This window comes from Haemaphysalis longicornis, unplaced genomic scaffold (genome assembly GCF_048455015.1).
Source record: "Haemaphysalis longicornis isolate Haplotype H1 unplaced genomic scaffold, Haemaphysalis longicornis Haplotype H1 scaffold_9, whole genome shotgun sequence".
Lineage (NCBI taxonomy): Eukaryota > Metazoa > Arthropoda > Arachnida > Ixodida > Ixodidae > Haemaphysalis > Haemaphysalis longicornis.
The window spans coordinates 14,189,048-14,199,252 of NW_027526460.1; the positions used below are offsets into that span (position 1 = coordinate 14,189,048).

Here is a 10,205-nt window from a genome sequence, read left to right on the forward strand (position 1 = left end):
TGCGGCTCGCGCGCGGCTGTCTGTAGCGAGCCGAAAGTGCCTCGCAGTGGTCGATCTCGGTGCTGGGATCAATGCGAGATCAAAGGAGGAGGTTGCAAAGTCTTGGACAGCTTTGGCGAAGAAAGCGCGTTGCGGGCCCGTGTTTGGGCGAACACGTGCTGTGGTGACCCGCGATCGTCAAAAGCTCTCCTAATCCCTCCACCGCTAACCGGATGTGAAGGCATGCCGGCGTCTGCCATGTGGAAATTTGTACCGCATCAAGAATTATTCAAGGGTCATTTTAACGGACGGGTCCTAAATAAGGCAAATATTTACGTGAAATAAAACGATTCAGTTGAAATGAATTTTGCTGAAGTAGTGTAAAGTCAAACGTTGGGCTTGGGCTTTGTTTGATGAAAGTCTGGAAGCTACTGTCGCGCAATTACACACTGTCGGTGACTAATATCAACGCTAATCGTTTCAAAATCGAAACAAATAGATTCCTCGAGACTTAACAGACGGTCAGTTCAAAAACGCATCTTGAACAGAATTTTATCGCTAGCAAGTGATGTACATTACTGACGCATACTCCATTTTCTGTGTCCTTTCTATGGCGTTGTATTCTTCCCACGCAGCAGTAAAGGACGACGAAGTATGTAAAGGACGGCGAAATAGGACGCACGTACTACCCACTTTTAGGCCACAACTCGAGTGCCTTCCTTTTTCAGACACCTTTCTCATACGCGCAACGAGCGTGGGTTCAATATATAAAAAAATTGGCCGCGTATCTGCTCCTTTCGTTGCAAATGTCGTCAAAAGACGATAGTCTTTATCTGCTTTTGCGACGTAAATGCCTCCCTTCGCTTTCCCGCACACCTCTCATGTTGTTCCTCTTGCGTCGCGCTCCTCCCAAGGTAAAGACGCCAAAGGTTTGCTTAAATCATTTTAAATTTCCCGCGTTCCACTGCTCCAAAACCGGCTGTCTCGATGCGAACGCTGCCGTACGGCGAAGACCCTCGTTAATCGAGGCGCCCTACTTCAACGTTTGTAGAACCGCGTTTCCCTACTCCACGTGCGTTGCAAGCAGAACGTGGAACCTACCTAGTGGAGCCTTGCGTAACTGTTGCCGGTTGATTTCTTAAAATGGCGCCAGAAGCTATAGTGGCGCGGGCGACAGCAGGCGACGGCGGAGTGAATTCTTTTTCTGCAGTTGATTTCGGAGTTAATTTCGCAAAAGTCAAGCATGTTTGATTTTTTTATAAAAGAACACTGCAAATATCACTTCTGTATTGATTTGTTGTCTCATATTTGCGTAATGTCTTGTCCTTCTTCAACAATGTTGACAAGTATGAACGTTACACCGGGCATAGACGGGTAGATTTAGCTGTGACTATATAAGACTATTGCGCAGGCATTGTTTTGCTTTGGCCGGGTGGCTGAATCGAGTCACAGACAGACAGACGGACAGACACACAGACATACAGACATACAGACAGACCAAAATTTCTGGGTTTAAGTAGCCCAAGAAAGACTATCGTCTTTAAAAGACAATAGAACAGCGCTACGAGGCCCCACTAGCGGGAAAGTGACTCCGGAAATGAACCGCGAGAACTCGGAATCCGCACAACGGCTTCGGCTTGGCGCAATTTTCCTGCGAGCTTTCGTTCAGGGCGGCGCAAACTCTCTCGTTATTAGCTCAACGATGCTGGAAAAAAATTATACGCACCAGCGTGCCTGCTTGCTTCATATAAAGAGGCGAGCCTGTGGCGGCCTGGGACTGCTTAAACTTTCAGAACTCTTCGACGCCACCACATAAAAGATTAAAAGGAAAAAAAAAAGCAAAGTCAGGCGTTCAAAACGCGTTTACGGCTCCGATATCAATAATGAAATTCCTCTGGCGAGGAGCATGACGATCCGAGAAACTTTTGAGCGTGCTTACAGGGATGAGGCTAGTAAAAAAGGAAAAAGAAAAGGCGAAATGAAAGTGATGCCGCCTGAAGCAAGCAGGGTTAAGCGAGGAACGAAGGCGTCTTTTGCTGTTCACGGTTGCCGTACCTCGGCGCGTTTGTTATGAGATTATGAAGTGGACGGTGCAATCTGTCCGTGATCGATGCTTGCCGTGCGCTGTAGGCAAAAGTGGAGGCCGGTGAATCTAGGAAAAAATCAGTGAACGATAAGTAAGAGTCGATCGCGAGGCATGCAGGCTTGAGAGAACAAGCAGGGCAGACACGCAGGCGCCACGAACGGCGCTGATTTTTCTACTTGGCGAGTTGTCCGACTTTTTAAGTGGTATATTCTTCGGCTCTTCTACTGAAATGTACGTCTAGATTTACAGCTTCTGGATACGGAAGAACATTATGCTCCAGTTATAAAATAATTATAAGAGGATCTATGAGAACGATACCAGCTAGAGTGAGGAGGAGACGTCAAGGGAACGAGACCACCGGCAGAAAATGCGCGAGCAACCACGGAAGAGGCAAGAAAATCAATGACGAGACGCATAGCATGCAGCTGCATGAAGCGAACGCCAGGCTCCAGAAAGGCTGTAGCTAATATTCCAAACCACGCAGCGGCGTTTATCGGTAGTTTCAAAAGGAGATCGTCGACGTCTCTTTCCAAATGGCGCGTGTGGTCGTGAAAAATCGGCCGCAAAAAGTTGGCAACATCAGAGTAACTTAACTCGCATTAAGGCCTGCTGGATTCACCATGAAGGACTATTTTTTTTTTGTACCTTGTTTGATATAACGCCATGCGCGAATTTTCCCTCGAGGGCATCTGAAGCTGTTTGAGATATGACAGAATTTGCGTAGTTAGAGTTTCTCTTTCTTGCTCGTCGTTACTTGTATGTTTAAGAGAGATACGCGCGTGATAGCTTCCGCAGATCTTCTCTTCCGCTACCCCGAACGATGTGGCAGTGGCGAAAGTATTCAAATTTTATCTAATGATCCTTGGAGGTAATGGTCGCTCTTGATCGTCCCTAATACAGCCAGTTCCTACTGCATGATTTCCCAATCGAGTGCGCGTGTACGTATAAAGAGCCAGAATAGGAAACACACGAAAATCTCAAATCTTCATTATAGTTCCGGTATTATTTATCTCTGTCAGACTTATGCGCTGTTTTCTAACCTGTTTTTGCCAGGTTAGAGTTACTCAAAAACATACAAAACCCATTTCAAGAAAGCGATGAGATTCTTCCTAGGAAAAAAAAACCTTAGTTAGGGAGCGTTTAAAACGAGCGTATAGATAGATCGTTGCAGAAGAAATACCACTCATACAAGCAATAAAAAAAGATACATTGGAAATTTTAATTTCAGAACACCAAAGTTTGAGAACTTACACATTCTTTCTTGCTGATGGGGAAAAACCATTATATGACACGTAAAATTCAGAAATAAATTATGAATTAAATAATTCCAGAAACCGCCGAAGATCTATAACTTCACTGGGCAGGTGGGTATGTAACGGACGGAAATGCTATGCTCCCGCACTCCTGCTTATCAGTTCTTTCGAAAATTATGATACTGTCTGTGTCAGGCAGCCACCTCTATAATTATTAGTGTCCGATGTTTTGCTCTGTTGCGGCATCAATTATACGGATATAAACCACATCGCCAAGCACAAAAGACCGCCTAGATGAATGTACATAAAAAAATGATGACATGGCGTCAGTAAGAGCAGCAGCAGCCAATCTTGTTTTCCAAGAATTTTATGATTCTTCCCGGCGACTTTGCCGGCGTTTGTGATTGCCTTGACAAGAAATTTTCAATTGTTTACCAGACGTACTACTGAAGAAAAAAATCTAATTCTAAAACTCTACATTGTGAAACAGCAAATAATTTTGAATGGCTGTTGGTTATTACTACGGTACGGTTTCTTTTTCGTGTATAATAACTATCCATGTATTGGGCACCTCAGTGACTCTACCTTGTTTCTCCTTCTAAGCTGATACGTGGCTCGGGCATCAGCTCGAGTTGCACTCGATTACACCTAAAGAGAATTGTGATATTTGCTGAGAAAAGGAACTTGATAAAAACAGAGTGAAATTAAGGGAGAATAATAAGTGGATTACGGGGCATTAAGGCATGGCAATAATTATGGGGCATAATTAAGCTGCTTACCTTACTATCACTTTTTGCAGCGCGCTATTGTAACACCGAGAAAAACAAGGGCATTGAAGCTTTTCGCGAGCTTTTAGCAATTACTGAAGCCTGGAGTGTTGAGAGGAGAATTTTCGCGTAAGCCGTATTAGCAAGCATCTTAAAAATAATTTTCGTGTTTCGTACTGGATTCTTTTTTGCAGAGTATAAAAGCAGAAACAAATCCCACGCTGGATGAGAACACATTTCGCGCATTCACTTCTCAAAAAAAGATACAACTTGCGCAGCGAGGCGGAAGCACGCGAGAACGCGCTCAACTAAGAATACGCATTTAATTTGACAAGATGGCTTTCCTTCGAGCTTCAACACAGACATCATATTGTGTTCGTGCGCACGAGTCTGTGAGGTGTTACTTGTACATTTTATTTGCAGTCCCCCACGCCTTGCCTTAAATGGGCGTGCATGTTTTAACATTCGGCTTGGAATGCTGGTGTTTATTTTGTCTCTTTTTGTGTTTTCTGTTAATTTTCTGTTGACATTTTGTTTTTGTTATCATCTTTTGGGGGTCTATTTCTCAATCCTCAGGAAATTTCCCCCATAAGATCGCAAAAACAAGTTCCTGAGTGTGTGTATAAATACACGTGCCTGCAGTTCTGTGATGTGTCTGGCTAAGCGTGAGAATCTGTAAATGACAGATTCGCTCTCTGCAGTTTAGTTTACAGTCCCGCATAACTCGAGCCAATCGCTTTCATATCGCGGTTCTATATGGACACCATTCTCGGGAGAAGAGCCGAGGAACGCGCATTGTTACTCACGTGCGTCCATCTCGTGCTCCTCGCCGAACTGCTGGACGACCGCGGCGTGCATGACTCCGTAGTTGAGCTGGAATCCCCAGGTGAGGAAGTTGACGAGGCCCACGCATGCGCAGACCACCCAGCCCCAGCCTCCCTCCGGGTAGTAGTGCTGCCGGATGGTGGCCGCGATCTTCTGCTCGGCTTTCGACAGCTGCGGTTCGACCCGCGACGCGGGCCTGTCCGGGCGAGCGACGCTGCCGGGCCTTCGCTGCTGCTGCTGCGGCTGCCTCTGCTGCCGGCAGTCCTGGCCGGGCGCCTCTCCATCGGCCCCGACTTCATCGGCGGGTTCCGCGTCCGCTTGTATTTCGTCGGACAGCGATGACCTCGGCTGTGGCGCCGCTGCCACCGTTGAATCCGACGGTGCGACGACGGACTTCGATGCGGGCGACAACGCGGTTGCCATGCTGTCTGTATCCCTGGCTTCACGCATTCACAGGCACGGAAAGACACCCTCGCGATTCATTTAGGCCGCGATATGTTCAGACCGCATTTTCCGTTGAGTCCGGCGAAACATCCGATGGTCGGCCAGCAGCAGAATAGCGTCCGTGTTTCGTTTGTGTATGTCTGGAGCGATGTACCGTTCGTCATTTAAGAATGTTGGCACACACGGTTGACGATGTCGAGAGGCGATGTCGACACGCTCGAGCACACAAATGACACCAGTCACCGAAACCGATCCATACGCGTCGACGTGTTTTTCCACGACACTGGCTAGCTCCTCCGCGCTCTCATCCGAGTTTGAGCGATGAGGCAGGGAAGAGTTCCGTGTTGACAATGTGGATCACGTCGATCACTGCACTCAGGATAACTTAGAGACTCCTTTTTACTTTTCAGTGCGGTACTTCACTCCCACCGCAGCTCGTGTAAAAGGAGAAAAAGTACTGATCGGTCACCCGTCATAAATATCTCCCTTCTGCTGCGTTTCGCGTGTTTCTCGCAGAGCTTCCGAATGCTATAAGGCAAGTAAACCTCAAGAGCGTATGACGGAGGGTATTACAGACATTTCAGAGTATTCGCGGAATGACACACGAGGCATTTGCAGCCTACAACCCCAACCTGCCAGGAGTATAAAATGATTTTATCCTCAATAAATCTTCTGCGTTTCTCTTTTTATCTTTTAGGTCTGAGAGCGAGACGTTGGATGGCTCATCGACATTTTTACTGCGTTTTAATATGGCTGAATTTAACGTGAGCACATATCCTACTTCCCATCCATGCTTTAAAATGCCTTTTATACCTCTTTTACTGATATCTCTGCTGTTTTATTCTGCACGACCAGCGGAAGTCGAAAAGACGCCGGTGGTAACACTAAATATTAAATGGAGTGTGATATTAAATATTTTAAATAAATAATCATATGAATAAATACATAAATAAATGGCACTCATTCTAAGAGAACATCTAAAACGCCGTGGGCTGAAGGAAATGACTCATATACCGCTCTAGCGAAGCAAAAATATATTGGTTATACTAGGTGGTAGCAGGCATTATTACTGACTTTGTAACGTTTGATGCCGTTGTGCACATTTCTTCGATAAGCCTTTCTTGATGAACATCTGAAACGTCACTCAAAGTGCTCAAATGAAGGCTTAAGGATAGTATTTCCAAACACCGCCACAGATCACTGTCGTTAAGTGCATGTTGCGGAAAGCCAAGACAGAGCCACGCAAGCGATGCGATCCCGCCGAACGAAGACTGACCCAGAATGGCACGATGATGTTGTGTTAAGTTCTCTTTCGTACAGGAGAGTATCATCAACGTACGACGCGACGAGCGACAACCGGAACAATTTCGATCAAACAACATTTCGGCCTAGTAAGCATCCTTTCTGAGACACGAGGGCATTATGCCAGAACACGCTGAAAAACTTACTCGAAATTGAAGATAACTCCCACCTCTAAGTGCCGCCGCGTCTTGAAAGACCATGACATTCTTTCCTTACTTGCATTTTGCATACGCGCAGATCGGCACAATATCAAAGCGATATGACATTCATTATCGCGGTTACCATTTGCAGGGTGCTATTTTTGAATACGGTTTTCGTAAGTTGTAGCGTCACCGTTAAAACACTTGTGCAAAAATAATTGAACCAATCAAGAATTTACACGAATACTTCTTCATCTCGCAAACACGGAATGCGCTGCTGTATTTACAAATCGGGAAATCTCCCGAAATATTTTTTTGACGAGGCCACTTAGCTCGCAAAGTTTGAACTCCTGGAGGCAGAGTCAGTGACAAAAAATTAACGTCAGGTTAGTCATTTAAAAAGCAGCAGAGTGACTGTCAAGTAGGCAGCAGAGCATGCGGGAAATAGCTCAATGCTGTGCCATGCAGATACCGCTGTTCCGAGCCCGTCAAGTGCACTTAACAACCCCCTTAGTCAAGTTCACAAAGTGCTTGACACTACTATTTTATTGTTTTTTGAAAGCTTAAGCATCGACTACAATAATTCTACACCAGAATCTGCGTGCACAACAGCAATAAAAAAACGAAAGCCAGCACGGCACATTCTATCTCGTGAAATAATAATTAAAAAAAATGTTGTTTCGGAACGTGGATGAGAGGGAAACCACAAACCGCTCGAAATACACCCGACCGGAATCCACTAAATATCCCCACACCACTGGTCACGCCCCCTTTTTTTGGTTGCTAGCTGCCACCCTGCACAAATCTTTGCAGATGCTGACCAAAGAAGAATCACTCGCGCGCACAGCCACAGACACAAATCTCCGCGTATAACGCCAAAGCGAAACTCTCGCACGATCGCACTAAGTCTTCGCGAGTCCCGACGATATGTCACAGCCGTGTAGGGAGCTGGTGGCAGCGTAGCGTAACAACACGCGCCGCCTCGCAGAACCGCCCCCTCGCGAACAGCACTCGGTAAGCCCGGCGGCCGCTACCAAACTGGAAACCGAACAGCGCTCACCGCTGCCGGCGCGCGACTGACTGGGCGCCTCCACGGCAGTTCTCCTCGGCACCCTCGAGCGCTGCGCTGGCGCGGCTAGTGCGCAAGCGCGCGTGGCAAGAGACGCTCCGTTCGCGCGCAGCACGTGGAACCTCTTCTCCCTGACCTGCCGGCAAGCGAAACAGCGGCACATGTGTGCGGAGGACCGCGCAGTCGTCTGCGTGGCCCCGCTGTCCTATGTGCCGACTGTTTGCCGACTCGCGAAAGAAGCCGAGCACACAACGGAGCTCCTATACGCAAGGATTCTTTGTATTTCAATTGAATTATGCTTTTTGGTTTTGGCTGGTCGTTGTCAACATTCATGAACAGGACCACTGCGTGTCCAATAAAAAATCCCGGGCCATCTGCGCTAACGTGAAACCTGCGGAGGGGCGATGCATGCACTGTATAAGTGTATTTTTGACGCCTTCGCGTTTTTACAAACGGAGCTGAAACCGTGGGGGGGGGGGGGGGGGGAAGGGGATAGAGGTATACTTTGCTGTAAAAGTCTCGTGTCTTTGAAGCACGAAGCGTTCCAGCGCGAGGCGTGAACGAGTATCCCGATGTTTTTTTAGTACGCGTTACGTTCTAGCACGAGGCGCGAACGAGTGTCCCGGTGTTTTGGTACCGTGACTACATGAGACGACGGTTACGACGGCGACATGAGACGCCGGCAGCCCGAGCCCCTAAGGGGTTTCACCCCTAAAATCACTGCTATGATTCTCTCCTTTCGTGGCGTGAGTGATTCCTGGTCATCTCGTGCACCTTGCAATCCATGATGTAGGGACTACCTGTAGAGGTGGGAAATTAAGTGACGAGGCCTTAACTTTAACCTTGGCACAGACCTCAAGTTAACATAAAGTATTTTGAGCATAGTAAATATAGCCGTCGTATTATACTCTCCTTATCGCTAACTTCCCCTCAAACACTATCCCCCCCCCCCCCCCCCCCTCTAACTTAAGCAGACAAATTGGTCGCTCGTGCTGTTAAGCGTCGAAGACGTCGTACACTTTACGAGTGTGAATAGGCATGAAACTTTATACCTTGCATTGCGGCGCTTACATTCTCCATGGGTAATTACATCTAACCCGCTAAATGTATTTCCGCAAAATTTTGGGGGGAACATTTCTTGTGCGTTTTGCCGAACCTTCTAGGTGTTCGACAACATTGCTTATATTCGGGCGAAGCTTGACCGAATGAAACAAAGGCTGAGGGTATCGTCACTGAAGGCATGTGAACAACACTGTTTTGTTCAAAGATACAACAACGCAATTAGGTCACTAAAAACCATGGGGGCATGCTATTACAAACCACTGTGACCCGAGATAGGCAAATTACTTCACTATCTTTGGCCCCACCTCAAACTCGCTTTTCCGACTTCGCCTTAAACTCCGCCTCACCATTGAAGGTGTGGTCCGCCGCGCTAATCTTAACACCGGCTTAACATTAAAGACCTCACCTCACGATGCTATCAGCGTCATCTCAAACTCAACCTCCTTGACCTTCAGGCACAGAATAGTGTTAGCTGATTTCAAGTAATTCGAAGCTTGCTCCGAAGGAGAAAAGCGTTTTTTGCACCTCCAAATGTTGCTATTTTGGCGTAACGATGGATAATTAGGAATAGCTTGCCTGGTGTACAGCCACAAAAGTTAAAGGAAAGGCATTTTCATGCCTCTTGCTGAGATCTTTAGGGCTGTACATAATTGTTAAAACTGATGCAGTCTCTCGAAAACTAAAACGAAAGCGATAAGTTCTGCATCTAGAGAAAGTATAAGTAAATATGTAGCCTTTCGGAGCATCAATATGTGTTGTTTGAAATGAACAGAAAATTTAATGTCATACACAAATATTGGAAGTTTTATGACACATGTTTGAAGGGCGTTATTTTTAAAGAAGTGGTTGATTTTGCTACGCGTGATAAAAGCTGCAAACCATAATAGCGAGTCCCGACATGAAAAAAAAAAATCAGCGGGCTTGTCCTTATCTCTATCGGCACCTTACACAATTCCTCAAATGACGGGAAGGTCAAAATCTCTAAACAATAGAAACTGCAAGTCGATGGAATACTATTCACACTGATTCGAAAGCGTGACGATCGTGCATGGACATCACTTGAACCACAGCTCCAGCGTCGACCTCACCCAACCTCGAACGTGCCAGCTCATGCTGACGTCAAAAGCAACGGCCTCACTCTTTCACCCTGCCTTCACCTAAACGTCACTTCATAGAATGAGGTTGAGGCCCTCTTATGGTTCAGGTTGGCCTCACGAAATGGTACTTCATAACATGGCCTATATTTGCTGACCAAAACGCTGTTTTTTGAAGCTCAAG

The 10,205-nt window shown here is 46.6% G+C and overlaps 1 protein-coding gene across 1 annotated transcript in view; it reads right to left on the reverse strand.

Annotated features, from left to right (window-relative positions):
- LOC144153076 (monocarboxylate transporter 11-like) overlaps positions 1 to 7,913 on the reverse strand; it is a 128,213-nt gene extending 120,300 nt beyond the window's left edge. Inside the window, exon 1 of the mRNA XM_077684721.1 lies at positions 4,892 to 7,913. Coding sequence (XP_077540847.1) covers positions 4,892 to 5,360 — 469 coding nt within the window. The 5' untranslated portion in view covers positions 5,361 to 7,913. The remainder of the gene's footprint in view (positions 1 to 4,891) is intronic.
- Positions 7,914 to 10,205: the final 2,292 nt, after the last annotated feature.